The sequence below is a fragment of the Emydura macquarii genome, unplaced genomic scaffold, assembly GCF_026122565.2.
Source record: "Emydura macquarii macquarii isolate MOO-44397 ecotype Brisbane River unplaced genomic scaffold, CSIRO-AGI_Emac_v2 contig_1253, whole genome shotgun sequence".
In the NCBI taxonomy this organism is placed as follows: Eukaryota; Metazoa; Chordata; order Testudines; family Chelidae; genus Emydura; species Emydura macquarii.
In genome coordinates, this window is record NW_027131390.1 from 95,000,001 (window position 1) to 95,016,361 (window position 16,361).

The following is a 16,361-nucleotide window of genomic DNA, read 5'->3' on the forward strand; positions in this document are numbered from 1 at the left end:
CTACAGAACACTGGCTTGCCATGCAGTAACTGGCTGCGTGGACCCTGTTACCACTGTACATCAAAGTACACTATGGAATTTTTAGTACATGCCAGAAGTGTCCACAGGGTGACTATGTAACAGGCTAGTGTGCTGTACATGCACACCCTGGCTTGCCTCACACTACATCTCTGTGTGGACAAGCCCTAAATAAACCTTCTTGCCTCTTTAAAGTAATAGCACACAATCTTAAATATTAAACCTTAAATCTTAGTTTAAAATCTAGTTTGAACAGGCATAGCATTTTATAAGCCAAGCAACTTAAAATCTAACGGCTTACCCAGATCTAAACCTGATCTTCCAAGCTTGGTCTGATCAGAAAGATTGCACTGGTGACTCTCAGCCCTCTTGGAGGTGCTAGGCACTGTGACAGCAGAGTAAATCACTCATTAGTAAACCCTAAGGGCTATCCCTATCCCATCTCACAGGGTCCTAGAGCCTGGGCTCCAGCCCGAGCCCAGACGTCTAGAGTTAGTTGGCACAGGCCAACAGCGAGTGTCTAACTGCAGCGTAGTCATACCCTTAGAAGCCAGGACCCAAGTAATCAATAATAGGTAGGAAGGGAGTGTAGTCTACTGTGTGGGGAGGTAAATCTGGAGGCCTCCTGCAATAACCCCCTTTTGAACAGAGAGCCTGTGACACAGCAAGCACAGCAACAGTGAGCTGCCTAGGTCAGGAGAATTTGGCTGCAGAGAGCATTTGGCAGCAAGAGGAATCCAAGAGATTTAACAAATGGAAAGGCACCAAGTCAAGAAAACTCACAAAATAAAGAAAACCCAATACATCTAACAAACATACCCTAAGCTTAGGCTACATTAAGCCACCCCAAGAATAAAAATGCAGGCAGACCAGCAGCAGGGTGGCAGCAACCCATATTATTACACTAAGTGCAACATGTATGATTACTTGCCTCATGAACAGGTGGTGTATGTGTACATACAATGCAAGCAACGCATGACCCTCAGAGAGGAAGCATGTGCTCTTGAGGCCAGAGTGGCTGAACTGGATGAGCAAAGAGACAGACAGACAGCTACATAGAGGAGACTTTCAGGGACTTTTTAGTGGAATAGTACTACCTCCTGTCCAACAGCCCCAGCACTGTTAAAGAGGATGAAAGTCTCAGAGCAGGAGACCATCATGCTGGAGCAGAGGGAAATGACCCCATAGTTGGGACCCACCTATCAGATGATGTCATGACATTCTCTCGCATTGACAATATCCCTCTGAAGGTAGGGACCCAAGTTACTAGGAAGAGATAGGCAATAGTAACGGGGGATTTGATTATTAGAAATGCAGATAGTTGGGTTTGTGATGACTAGGAGAATTGCATGGTGAACTGCCTGCCAGGTGTGAAGGTAGCAGATCTCACAAGACAGCTAGATAGTGTTCTAGGTAGTGCTGGGGAGGAGCTGATGGTACATATAGGTATCAGTGACATAAGGAAAGATTGGAGAGAGGTCCTAGAGGCCAAGTTTCAGCAGTTAAGTAAGAGACTGAGTTTCAGGACCTCCATGGTAGCATAATGCAGAGATAAAATTTCTAGACACTATAAATGATTGCTTCTTGGAGCAGTTAGTTCTGAAACCCACAAGGAGAAAGGCAATTCTTAATTTAGCCTTAAATGAAAGACAGGTATTGGTCCAAGAGGTAACTAGAGCTCAACTACTCAGTAACAGTGACCAAAATGTAACATCCTCAGGTGGGGAGGGGGAAGAAGATAAAATTTAACTTTAAAAATGGAACTACATAAAAATTAGGATGCTCAATACATGGAAATTAAAAGAAACTGTCACAAGGGCTAAATACCTGCATGCAGCATGGGAATTATTTAAAAACCACCATAATGGCTGCTCAGATGCAATGTATAGGCCACATAAGAAAAGACATTAAGAGGACCAAAAGAAAGCCACCATGGCTCAAGAGCAGAGTACTGGAGGCTGATAGAAGCAAAAAGGCATCTTTTAAAATTTGGAAGTCAAATCCTATTCAAGATAATAGGAAAGTACACAAACTCTGTCAGGTTAAGTACAAGACAGGCCCACAAAGAATTTGAGAAGCAACTTGCTAAAAATACAAAATCTAACAGTAAGAAATTCTTTTTAAATACATCAGAAACAGGAAACCTGCCAAACAGGCAATGGGGCCACTAGATAACAAAGGTGTTAAAGGAGCAGTCAAGGAAGACAAGGCCACTGCAGAAAAGCTAAAAGAATTCTTTGCATTGGTCTTCACTGCAAAGGAAGTGGGGGAAGATACTCACATCAGAGCTATTCTTGGATGACAAATCTGAAGTACAGTCCCACATTGATATGTCAATAGAAGAGGTTTTAAAACAAACTGATAAATTACACAGTAAATGTCACCAGGACCAGATGGTATTCACCCAAAAGTTCTGAAGGAACTGGTATATGAAACTGCAGAACTACTAACTCTGGTCTATAACCTATTGCTGAAATTAGCCTCTGTACCAGATGACTGGAGGGTTGCCAATGTAATCCTGATTTTTGAAAAGGGCCCTGGAGGCAACCCGGGCAATTACAGGCTGGTGAATCTCATTTCAGTACAAGATAAATTGGTAGAAACAACAGTAAAGAACAGAATTATCAGACACATATGAACTCAACATTTGTTGGGGAAGGAGTCAACGTGGCTTTTGTAAATAGAAGTCATGCACCACCAATATATTAGAATTCTTTGAGGGTATCAACAAGTGCGTGAATAAGGGTGATCTAGTAGTCAACAGTGTTCTTGGATTTTCAGAAAGCCTCTGACAAGATCTCTCACCAAAAGCTCTTCAGGAAACTAAGCAGTCACAGATAAGAGGGAAGGTCCTCTCATGGTTAATATATAAGACAAGAAGGGTAGGAATAAATGGTAAGTTTCACAATGGAGAGAGGTAAACATATTAATTAATGACCTGAAATGGGAGTGAACAATGAAGTAGCCAAATTTGCAGATGGTAACTATCTTGAATAATCTTGTAAGTCCAAAACTGACTATGAAGAGTTACAGGGGGATCTCACAAAACTGATGGTGGGACAACAAAATGGTGGGCCAGATGAAATTCAATGTTGATAAGTGAAAAGTAATGCACACTAGAAAAATAATCCTAACTATACATATAGAATGATAGGTTCTAAATTAGCTGTTACCATTCAAGAAAAATCTTGGTGTCATTGTGCATAGTTTCTGAAAACTTCAGCTCAAAGCCCAGCAGCAGACAAAAAGGCAACATTAGGAACTGTTAGGAAACGGATAAAAAAATAAGACAGAAAATATTATAATGCCATTGGTGCACAGATACCTTGAATACTGTGTCCAGTTCTGGTCACCCTATTCAAGATATAATGGAACTGGACAAGGTTCAAAGATGGGCAACAAAGATGATCAAGGATACAGAATAGCTTCCATATGAGCACAGATTAAAAAAAATAGGGTTGTTCAGTTTAGTAGAGACACAACTAAGGGAGTATATGATACAGGTTTATTAAATCATAAATGCTGTAGAAAAAGGGTAGTGAGAAGTTTTTACCTTTTCCCACAATACACAAACCAAGGTTCATTCAAAGAAATTAATAGGCAGCAGGTTTAATACAAACAAAACAAAGTACTTTTTCACAAAATACAACTTGTGGAATTCATTGACTTGGGATGTTGCGATGTCCAAATGTATAACTGGCTTAAAAATTAACCAGATAAGTTCATACAGGATACATCCATCAATGGCTATTAGTCAGGGATACAACCCAATGCTCAGGGTGCCCTAAACATCTAACTACCAGAATCCAGGAGTAGAAGATGGGTGGCTCACTCAAAAATAGCCTTAAAGTTCTGGTACTGGCCACTGTCAGAAAAAGGATTCTGGGCTAGGTGGACCACTAGTATAATCCAGTGCAGCAGCTCTTATGTGCTTAATCTTTGCAGTACTAGGAGCTGAACATAATTGATTTACGTATTTACATATTTTAATCAGAAAATTTACTTCAGTGTGAAGAGTGCGCAATGCAAAGTTTTGAGAGTCCTAAGAAAGCAGCATAAATGGGACAGACTGACACTGTTTCGCTCTAACTTCTTGGTATCCAGATCCAAGGTGGCCACACACAATATGAAAAGCAGCCTGGGATGTTTGGGAATAGTCTGAACAAATCAAAGAAGTACTCCAAGAGGTCTGTTCATAAATATAATTCCAAAAAGGCTTGCAAAAAAGCAGCCCTTCTGAACAGTAGGTATCTGTCACTCTGAAGGCAGGCATTTTTAAAAATTCAGTGAATTTCCAGCTTGAAGCCTGGAACAGGGCATAGTAAAAGTCATTTCATTCTAGCTGATCTTTGGGTTCAGCTTCTTCAGGGACAACTGAATGAAGGTCTAAACACAACATAAACCACTGTCCCTTTGAAAATCTGCAGCATCACTTGAGCTTCTTGATCAGTTTCTCCAATCTGCTGCTGCAAAATTTCTTGCCATGTTAAGAAGTGGGAAATATCTTTTCAATAAAGATATTCATTAGACAATTAAGGCCTCTGTACCTTTTGCATCTTCAAAAAGACTGCTACTCCCTACTGAAATTTAATATTTTTAAGTACTTGAAAACATATGTTGAGTCAAGAGGTGACTTTAGATTTCAGAGTGGAGTCCCGAAGAGCCAAGCCCTCAATAGGCCTTGCAAAATAAGGTACAAACTAACCTGCCCCATGAGCTTTTCTGGTAGTCCACTGCTAAGCCCTGTGATCTGCTCAACCTATTACACACATGAGTTTTATACACTCATTCCCTACCTTTGTTCTGACTGGTATACTGCTGATTCAGGTATATAACCAGGCTTGAGTGAGGAATGAGAGAAATCTTGGACATGTAGGCTGTACGCCACAGATCTATTGTAGACCTTTTCAGTCCAATTACTGATATCCAACCACAATAAAAAAAAGCAAATAATCAAATACTTTTACTATGTAAGCAGTAAAATTATGCTGATATTTAAGTTGTCATCTGTTGCCTATTCATCTCAGTGGAATTTTCTCTGTAGTCAAATGACCTCACAGTTTTATGCTACCTCACTGATTCTATGGATAGCACAGCAACTGTTCATATTCTCTCCCCTTTAAAAAGGCTTTTTTTTAAATGGAAAAACTTGTCACACAGAAACAGCAGGCCACAAGAAGTCTTGGTGGGTCATATCCAAGTCATGGGTTATGTGCCACAGCTCTACACCAGGAATTTTGATTTTTCATTACAAGACATCTTCTAGCCACTTCTGATTAGTATATACATTTGCAAATGCCAGACAGCATTTATTATTATTGTACTGCAATACTGCTTAGGGATATCAATCACAGACCAGAGATCTCATTGTGACAGACACAAATAAAGGGATAGTCCCTGCCACAAAGAGCTTATAATCTAAATGTACACCAAGTGACGACAGATGGAAACATACAGGAGCAACATAAAACAATGGGACACAAAACTGGTCACCATGAAAAGCAGGGTCAGAACAGTAAAAAATAGTGAACAATTTTGGTAAATACCTAGAAGACCATTTAATTTTCTGTTAGCAGAATGCTTATTTTTTCTTTCTGAGGAAATACATTATTAGATAGATGGTACTAATATTAAGATTCCATGGACTATGCCAGATTCACTATTATTGCACAAAAGTGACTTTAATATGGTTGATATTTCAATCTTAAAGAAATAGTCTTTAGTAGTGGCTAATAATCAGGGTGGAAATGAAGCAAGTTGTCATTTTAAGACAGCCTGTTCTATAAGGACATGTGATTAATTATTTAAGATCCCACTCAAGCAAATAATTTAAGCATGTGCTGAGCTTGCAGCTCACAGAAGGTGGGGCTATTATGGTTTTTAAACCACCCTTGCATCCTCTTGGTTTTCAGAAGCCCCTAGCCTAACTTAGACAGCCCTAAAGGCATGTTTGAGTATTGGTAGCCCCCCGGCCCCAAGGCTGTTCAATGAGCTGCACTACTGCATGTGGAGGCCTTGCCCATAGCATGCTCCATATGCCAAGTCTTGCTAGGGAGTCTTGGGGGGAGGAAGGAGAGAGCGCTCTATTTCCTGTGCCACAGGAATTCTCCCACAGCCGATATGGGGCTCACATTGCCCCTTTTACACTTCTCTGGCCTTTTTTTCCTGGTCTAACTGGCCAGAGCAGGGGTGAGGCTCTCATCTGTAAAGTCTATGGTATTTAAGTATGAGCTCAAGGGTTTGCATTAACCAGGACCTAAAGTAGTTGGGGCTGAGTTAAATGTCAGCTGAAACAGTAGCAAAACTACCAAGAACAAGGTCACAATAATTTAAAAGAAATAAAAAGGCAATACTACTTACCATCTAGCAATTCCAGAGTAACTGAAGGATCAACATATTCCCACCAATGCTTTCCATCCGTCGATACAGGAATCTCCCAATTGGACCACTTGCATGCCAAATGAATGCACACACATGCTATCACTGTGGGTTTGTACTGAAGACAGAAGGTAGTAAGGTGCAGGCTGTTGCAGAGAATTCAAATATGTAAAACAAAAAAACAAAACAAGCCAGACATTAAGATATAGCATAAGGTTTTATATTGAACAACAGATATTAAACATTAAATCATGGAACATGCTTCTGATTAAATTCTGAAATTATTTTACAGCTTTGAGCAGAGAAAGAGCAGGGGATTTATCTGGTAGATTTAATTTGCTCTTAGAAAGCAAAACAAGAGTAATAAAAAATATAGTATCCCCCAATTCACTCTATTATATTTTACTTATTACTTAATTTTAAGGAGGGGCAAAAATTCAACATAACATGGTTGATAAAATTTCAACCATAATGAAGTCATTAATACAGCTCATTACTGAGACTGCGTATCAAACTAGTAGCTGTGGATATCCAATAGTACCCTAGAGGTTGAAAGAATCACTTGTGTGACATGAGTAGCCTCTATTAGGCCTAGGTTTGGAGTACAAATTTGCTCTCAGCTTCAATTTCCCAGCTGGCAGTAGCACAAGTATGCTGGTTCAGCTTCAGGGGTTCTAACAGCTTTTGTAAACAAAACTCTGCCAAACAAGAAACTTTGTCATAACAATGAACCACCAAAAATGGTTAGGGTCCTCGCAAACAAACATTACATATACAATCTTGGATTTTAACAAAATCATGTAATAAGATTACGTTAAATTCAAATTTATTTTGCAAAGAACACATGAAAGACTGTTAGATCTACTCCCAAACTTCACCCTTCTGCACCAGAAAAGCTGGACACATTTACTAGTTTGCATTTGGACAACCAATTTTAATTTCACATAAATACTAAGTTTTTTAAAAAAGCATGTTAAGAACAAACACTGCTTCTGGAAGGACAAACATTGTTTAGACTAATTCTAGTCTATCTGGAAAGAAGATTAGGTAATTTTAAGAGTTTTTAGGCTCACTGCAGTTTCATAAAGTTAGGGTTGGATCAATGTATTTAAATTAAGAAAAAAATGCCATTAACTACAAGTGTAAACTAGAAATAGTTTTGTACTTACCAAGATGCTCGAATTTCTAGGTTAAGTTTAGCTCTTTGTAATCTTTAGCTGCTATTCAGGCTACCAGTTTTAGACTTATGCACTCACAATCGAGAAAATGTCATCAGAAAGCACCACTACACTTCTCATTGTGCATTTAACCCCTTTGTGCCATAAGGCCCTTGTACAATACACCGCACTGCAAACAGAAAGGTACCACCACTGTAGATGGCCCAGTCTCCTGTTGCAACAAGGGTAAGACACATGGAGGGGGCCCTGCAGTAAAGGAAGCTATAGTGTGCTACAACAGTGCAACAAAGAGGTTCAGGATAACAACCTGTTGGTAGCCATGAAATAGGATGTCTGTGCCAAATCCTTGCTTGCTGTAAGAAAAGAAAATTGAAGAAATTAGCAATCTACAATAATTTGTTGGCTTCATTCCAAAATTAAAATGCTTTAACCTCAGAATGAATGATGTGCAAAACACTAATAAGGTATGTTATCTGCCTTTAAAAGGAAATCAACTACTTAGCTCTTGGCACTGAGGACAGGTTTACTCATCCTCAATCAACTACACTTGGAGATGGGTAACTCATTTAGTTCATCAACCTTCCCTCTACTGTACAGAGTATGTTGATCCTCCTGCCTCTTGAATGGTCTCCATCTGAGCCACAAAATAAGGGAAGTCTCCCCTTTCATTTCCTTAGCCCTCCCAAATTTCAGACAGTTGGGTGGGGGATGGAAGGCCCTCTTACCTTCCACCCCAACTCAAGTTCTTGCCTGCCTCCCTATTTTGGTTCTAGACTGTTCCTTACCACAATCCTCCTCCTCCCCCCCCCCCAATAACTGGGTCTCTCTCAGCATGACACTCAAATAGGGAGCCAGTTTGCACTGTAGCACAGGCCAGAGATTAGTGCTCCTCTTCAGCTGAAGGAACAGAGCAGTAGAGAAAGAAACTCAATGGCCATACACCAGTAATCCATAATTATCCCATTAAACCCTAGAACAGAGCTAGTTCCCAAACTAGACATTTTAAGGGTTAAAATAGCTTGTGTGCACTTCTACACCCACTTTAATCAAAACGTACTGCTCATAAGCATGAACTAAGCATTTGATTATAGAAGCCTCAATGTAGATTTTAACAAATGTATAACTTATTAAAAAAGATCGTAAGTTCAAGACTTCAACATCCCAAAGACTGATTATGATGTCCCAGGGCGTAACAGCCACCATGTTTCTGGCCCTTATCAGCCAAACCCCCAAGGTTCCTCACTCAAATAAGAGCACTTACTCTTAAAATGTGAAAGATGGAATGTCTGGGCACAATGAGCTTAATTGAAGATTGAATGCAGCCTTCACTGAATTTTCTTACTTTGATACTACCACTTGAAATCAGTGCTACCTGGAGAAAATGTACTGTTGTTATGTCAAAGGGAGCATTGTCACAAACCTCTATTCTTTTATTTTAAGGAGTTTGTCTGAAAAAGAAAAATTGTAGCAGTAGCTTTCAAATTTAGCAATCTGGGAAGTTTTTCAAAACATCATTTTATCTAAATCCAATTGAATTCTGTTTCCCATTACTGCTGATAATAAAGATACAAGTGTGTAAACCAGGTTTATGCCTTCTTGCTAGAAGGCTGGGCTATGCCATAATCCATTGTTGATGACATCAATTAATCCAACAGAAGTAGTAAGAGAATAGGATACGTTTCCCCACATATATTTTGTAATCCACAATAGAAAATAAACTGACAATTTGATGGAATTATACTATATATTTAGCTTTTTCAACCTATGGTAATAGTTCCATGCCAAACTTACTTTCTCAAAATTAAACTTCTTTAGTAGCTTTTCCCGAAAAGACACAGAGCCCTGAAAATGCTTTCCTACTACAAAAATTGACACTTTCAAATTGAGGAAACAACCGAAAACAGAATGGTGAAACAAGACAGCAATTTGTTAGCATTTTCTTCAATGTACAGAATAAGCCATCTTCACTTATTTCTATACGATATTGCAACTTTGCTGAAGGATATTTGAGTTAAAAAAAGACTCAATACCACAAATTCATCAGTATGACTTCATATTGAAAAAAAAGAGTGAGCTGCCCAAAAGCTACCAGTATAACACATTGAGAATTGTCAAATATGGAAAATAAAATTATGTAAAACAAAGAATTGTTTAAACAACAGTTTAAAGTTGAACAGCCAGAAACTAAGGGGGAAAAAAAAATCACAGCACTACACAGACTTCTGTAACTAAGATTTCAAGTTTATTCTATTTACATTATTTTGTATAATCAAATCAAGTTTACCAAAGATCAGGGCACAGGAGTTTTAGCTCAAAACACGCAAAATCAAAGCCACAACAGTGAAAGACTGTCCAAGGTATTCATAAGAATTTTTAAACAAGGACAATGTTTTAACGCAGCTTAGTCAGATCTTACTAAAGAAAACAAATTTAGTTAAAGGCTGGAACTCCACTCTTAACTAACCCTTTAGAGCTGATCGGGGATTATTTTAGAAATGTGCCAAAAAAGTAGAAGGCAGGCCAACAAGGCAATGTCCTTGTCTAAGATACAAAGTCATAGCAGATCAGGAGAGAGTGATAGTTTACCACTCATCTGTCTGATGGCAGAAGACTATAACTTCTAGCCAAGAATATGTTTCTTATTCTTTATTAGTCGGAGGCAGGGCTGTCTCATTTAATTCTTCGTTGCATAAACAACCATGAAAGATTGGCTTGGATACTTAAAGTAGTAACCAAAACCTTAAGGCAGGACCTGATGCAATTGATCTACCCTTGAAAAAGGCAGGTGTTTTCCATAAATCCCTGGCAGGCTTAGATTCTTGAATCCTTTGTTAATGGGCACAACCACCCTGCCCACCTGATGTGGTCCTCAATTTTCAGTCTATAAGACTTTTTCTGAAGACTAACCAACTGAAGATGCAGTGCTTCTGGGGAGATCTTAGAAGGATTTGAAATTTTCTGGGAGTATAATTAGTGTGCTGGTCCCCTTAAGAGTAGGTGCCATCAACTTACCTGGTAGTAGGACTCAGCCATTTAAGGTCAGACATTTAGGGAATTTGTGGCCTCAGAGAGAGCACAACCTCCTGGGACAGACAGGGTATAAGAGCTACCTAGACTCATTGCAAGAAGGATTCTTTGGAGAGTAGAAGCTGGGTAGGGAAGCTCTCTTGGCATCCTGAGGAGAGGAAGATGACCAAGCAAGCCCTGGATACGAATGGACCCAGATGGGTGAGTCTGCACCTGAGGAGGAAGAGCTGTTAGAATCCTCTGGTCAAAGGGAAAAGATCAAACAGGGTTTCCTGTACTAGTGATGGAATAGAACTTAAAAGCTTCCCACACTGTCTCATATAACACCAACTGAATTATCCTGGTCATGACATCTTCTGGAAAAAATATTGACTTGGATCTGCCTCCTCTTCCACAGGTCACTTTCTCTGACAGATTCAACCATAGTTGAGCAGATTATACTGGTGGTTTGGAAAGCTTACGGACTTTGACTGTGCAGTTTCTGCATTAACACTGTAAGGACAATGGCTATCCCAAGATACCTGGCAATGAAGGTAAAACAGAGACAGGTCTCCTACTAGGCAAGAAAGTCAAACCCAAAGTCCCTGGTTTCCAATGTTCATTTTCAGGAGAACCTTATGGCTAACTGGTGAGGGGCTTCTGCTCAGCTGCAACAAGAAAGGTCTCTGAGATGGTAATGAGTGCATCAATTCCTTCCCTCCAAGTTAATCAGAACTAAGCTCTGAACACCAGACTGGATTGGCACCAAGAACTGAAGGGCCTAGGTGGTGGTCTGAGCACTGGGAAAGAGGAATATTTTCTCACCTCTGATCTCTCAGCCAGCACAGGAGCAAGTAACTTCATCTTCTGCACTGGGAACATGAATTTCCTTTTCAGCATCAGAGTGTCCTTTGAATGGGAATTTCTTACTGCCAGGTCCTTACAGATACACTGTCTCCAGACTTCTTAGCCAATTGTGGTCCTGTCTCCTCTTTCTTCTCAGTCTCTTAACACTGATGAAGAACGGTGTGGATCAGAGTCTGATGTCTCCCATCTTCTGCCTACCAGAATGTCCATACCTTCTTTGCCCCACACTTAGACATCCTAAGGCTGGAACTTCAAAGATTCACAGATTTATAGAGTTTAATGCCAAAAGGTACCATTAGATCATCTAGTCTTGTTGCCTTAGCATTAATTTCATCCAGTTACCCCTATATTGAGCCCAATAACTTGCTGTTTGGCTAAAGTATATCTTTCAGAAAGGCATCCAGTCTTGATCAGAAGACTTCAAGAGATGGCCAATCCACAATTTCCCTTGGCAATGCGTTCCACTGGTTAATCACTCTCATGACTAAAACTCTGTGCCTAATTTTAATTTGTTTGGCTTCAGCTTCCAGCCACTGGTTCTTCATATGCCTTCTCCACTAGATAAAAAATATCTTTAGTGTTTATGTTCTCCCCAAAGAAGGAAGCTCAGGGCTTCCATCAGCATGGTTCAGATTTGAAACTCCATTCTTGAAGGGGCAGCTTGTAAATGTCAGGCATATGTGGCAGAGACTGGGTAAAGTCCCCTTAACCCAAGCATGTAGGGAAACAAGTATGAGTCTGAGATATGGATTTGTTGTTACAAGACAAGCAATTCTTAAACCATTTTTTGCTGAATCTGCCAACCCTTTAGCAAGGCATGTTATTAGAAATTGAGTTTTAGGCAAAACTTAAGTTTGAGGAACCAGAGAATTCTGACTAGCTGCTCTGGCAGCTGTTATGGAAGGCAAACGTACGGCTATTCCTCACCTAACCTCATGGACCACCTTCTATGACTGGAAGTGTGCGTGCATGCTCCCTCTTTCCCCCCCACTGAACAGTCACAGCTTTCCAGGAAGTTATTGATCTTACCATGGTGTGAACAGCACATCCTCAAAATAGGGATTTGTTTGTACTAATAAATATTCAGAAGGGCTTTTCTGGAGACAGTGCTTTGTAACTAACTGAGAAGAGGTGCTGCCTTTGGCAGATAAAGTATTCCTGTATCTCTCCCATCCCCTTCCCTTAGCACTAAGCATTTGATGCTGACAATAGTTTGTGTTCAATGCTAGACACTCCAGTTTTCAATGTCTAAATTTAGCATTTATCCACTGTAGACCACCACACTGTAGTGCTAATGAACAAACACCAAATTATGCTGAACTGGGATCATGCAGAATACCTAGTTCTTAGTGCTTTTCATCACTAAATATATCAAGCTACAATCCCAGCGTGTCAAACTCATCCTGCCCTGGCTAGTATAATTCATGTTTATCTACTCTAGTCCAGTGGGGAGAGACAAGAACAGAACTTCAGGTATAACTGGAGTCTTCAAATCTAAAGCTTAGTACAACTTTAACGACATATTCTTAATGTTAAGTGCACACTAGAATTAAACATCAACTGTGTTCATAAAGAATATTGACATCATCAATACGTAAGCTTTGTTGCTACACAGACAATACATCTGACAATCAAAGAAATATAAAGTTAAGCCACCTCACAGAATATAGTCTATCCATAAGCACACCCCTTACAACTACATGCAACAGGCCATACACTCCAACTTTAACTCTGATCCCCTGAATCTATCCTTTTGTACACACACTATTAGCAGATTCCATCTCCACAACCTCAAACATTAGTAATGTTAAAAATCTGGTGTAATAGCTGACTGTATCAGAACAGAGTAGCTTCATAAAAGCTTCATAGTTTTCAGAAAGGTGGTTAAAGGGAATGATGAAAGGCTAGGTAGGGCAGAAATGAAGCTGCTGATTAATATTTTATTTAACAGCTGCACATAAACTTCCCCACTGCAAGATAAAGTGACAGAAAAATGTAGCTTCTTTGATGTAGAAGATTTCATCTGATGGAGAAGATTGGGGTTGGGTTCACACAATCAGGCTTGCATATGTCCAAATCACATGCAAGTTTTATTTATACAAGTAACAACTAAAAGGTACCTTAAATACAAATTTAAAAACCCTATCAATTGCACCAGATCTACTCAGAATCAACCTCTAGCAACATCAATCTTTTAAAGAGTCTGTCAATGAGACACAGGACTACCAAGATCAAATTTCAGCCACAGCCCAATTTCAAAATAAATTTTAAATTTGAAGAGTTACATCAGTGGCCCCTATTTTTAAAGAAAAACAGCTATGTCCCTTTTAAAAAGGCATCCCTAATTATGCAGGTGGTCCCAGACACCTGCATAATAAGAATATAAATATATTTACAGTAAGCATATCTAAGTAATTTCGTCCTACACTATATATGGAAAAAAATCACAAACTCCATATCTTGATTGTTTAGTTCTGAAAATAGCCAGGACTATGGAATAATCTGCAAATGTTTTCTTAAAAGGAACCTATGTTTGAATGACAGGACTATTTTAAATGCTGTCACAATTAGTTTATTTTTATATTCCTACAGCATGAAAACCAATTAGAAGGTTCTTTTATGGAACTTTAAAAAAAAAATACTATCACCACACCAAAACCTTGTAGACCAATTTTAGCAAAGAAGAGATCAGAGGCTTAATATATAGTCTTATAAATAGTAATAGCCTATTATCTACAGCCACGCTAGTGGAAAAGTACTCTAGTAACTTACATAGGGATGCAATCAATGGTTGAACATAGGTTATATCATTTATTGCTAACACTAGCTACTCCAATTAAAATAAAATAGCTTCCAAATTACAGAGATGTTGTTCTTAATTATGGTATTAGTGACATATCTCTCAAAGTGTTTGAATGTGGCAGACCTCCTATGTACTCTGCCAGTCACTGCCTGATGTGTGCCTTGACAAAGCAAAACTCAAACACTGACCTAGGATGCTTTTGCATGGATAGAAGAGCTTTACTTGTAGAAACAGTTGCAGAATCAAATTAACTAGCCTTCTAATGCATTTAATTTTGCAGCTGATACTATAAGAAAAGCACTTGTTTATAAATGAAATCATGAATGGCCATCCCAAATACCCTTTTCCAGAATTTCCAAAATATAAAAGAGTAAAGTAATGAGGAATCTCAACGACTTGCTTCTTCCAAATACACGTATCAGATCACAGAAAATCACCACCAACAACTCCTGTGGTTGCCAGTTGGGGAATGGAAGGAAGGTGTGGGAAGACAGGACCATGAAATGAGAAGTTAAGAGTGACAGAAAACAGAACAAAGGACAGAACTAACAATTGATGGACTCATCAAGGAAATCCTACATACTTTTCTGAATTATGCAGGCCACTAACATTTAAAGGAGAATTTTCAAGATCTGGCTATTAGTAACCTGAAAAACATCAGTTTGAAGAGTGCTCTTTGGGTAATAGATAATTTGGGAATCAGGTGTGCCAATGACATTTATTCACACCGGGGATGACAGTTCATAAATCATTTTATCAAATCACAGTTTCACCTTCGTAAGTTATATGCAGAGGGCATAATCAATTATTAAAGATCACTGACCTCTCACTAACTGCGTACATTTCACAACATCTGTGTGTGGATGTTCAATGGTAATCTCAAAACCTGAAAATTTAAGAATGTGTTTCAGAAACTGCAGTACATTTGTATTGTACAAAAGAAAGATCTCACATGTATCAAACCCCACTCTCTATAGCCAATGAACCTTGCAGTGCTCCCTAAGGTCAATAAGCCAGACGAGGGAGCTATGATTTGAACTTTATTTCACAATAATTCTTTTGTATGAATGATATGGAATAAAATCAGTAAAAATGTGCTTTCTATGGCTTTCATTAAATCAGAGTTCTCTTGTTTGCTAATATGAAAGTCGTATATACTTTGCAGTGCGAGGACATGGTTTACGTAATACAGATGTTTAAGTTTCAAACCATGGAATGAAGTTATTTTGCATGGTGATGACACTAAGAACAATTCTGACCACATTCATTGCATTACTTTCCCTTTATTATGGAAATAAAGCACAAAAGCAAAGGGGGCACAGAGTTTTGTTTAAAGCTTTTATCATTTGAGACCTGCAAACTTCAGTGTGGCATGTAACTTTATGTAACTAAGTTCATATTTTTCTATGTGACTCTGGTGATAAATCAAAAGTGACAATACAATAGTTTCTAAACATACAATCTGAACCCAAAGATTGACTGTATTTAAAAATAATAGTCCAATTTTTTAAATGCCAGAAGTTATTAAAAAGATCACTCATGTTCCCTGGACTTTTTTATAGTCTATCCACAGCATTACTAGCATTCAACTTTAACATTAGATCAGGTACAATTCTGTACTTGCCGTGCAACTTCATTTTTCTTTTTACTAAACTGAATTCTACCCAACTAAAGGACTTAAAACAAAAATACTGTTATGCATTCATCTGTGTTTGGATATTGGTGTTAGTGCCCAATCTATTTGAAAAGACACTGCACACTTTAACTTTCCAAAGTGTGGCAACGATGGCTATCTAAATAATATTTTTCCAACTTAACGTAGCTTACATACCTACAATGGAAATAGCCTTTCCTCAGTTAAAGTAAATTACTACAGAAAGGGTCTGCTAAAGGTTAATGTAATTCAGCTATTGGGGTTCCGTTGTAATAGATGTAGGTTTAACTGGTTGCATGGAGAGCTTATTCTTGTGCAGGCTAGATATCATTTAAAGTAACATACCTAAAGTTTGAAGCATTATTGTTTCAAGTATAACCAGTTCCTGGGCCTGCTGAAGGTATGCCTGAAATGTAGAATAAGAAGTTACTGTCAAGACCTACTGGAGAAATTTTTT

The 16,361-nt window shown here is 38.7% G+C and overlaps 1 protein-coding gene across 6 annotated transcripts in view; it reads right to left on the bottom strand.

Annotated features, from left to right (window-relative positions):
* CCNT2 (cyclin T2) overlaps positions 1–16,361 on the bottom strand; it is a 37,331-nt gene that overhangs the window by 5,019 nt on the left and 15,951 nt on the right. For 5 of the 6 annotated variants that reach the window (XM_067549536.1, XM_067549533.1, XM_067549532.1 and 2 more), the window contains 4 exons: positions 16,250–16,310; positions 15,074–15,136; positions 7,882–7,927; positions 6,379–6,542 (listed from right to left, as the gene is read on the bottom strand). In XM_067549536.1, the coding sequence (XP_067405637.1) occupies positions 6,379–6,542; positions 7,882–7,927; positions 15,074–15,136; positions 16,250–16,310 (334 nt within the window). Of the gene's footprint in view, positions 1–6,378; positions 6,543–7,565; positions 7,928–15,073; positions 15,137–16,249; positions 16,311–16,361 lie in introns of those variants that run through there. The other variant, XR_010919896.1, reaches the window with a different exon arrangement.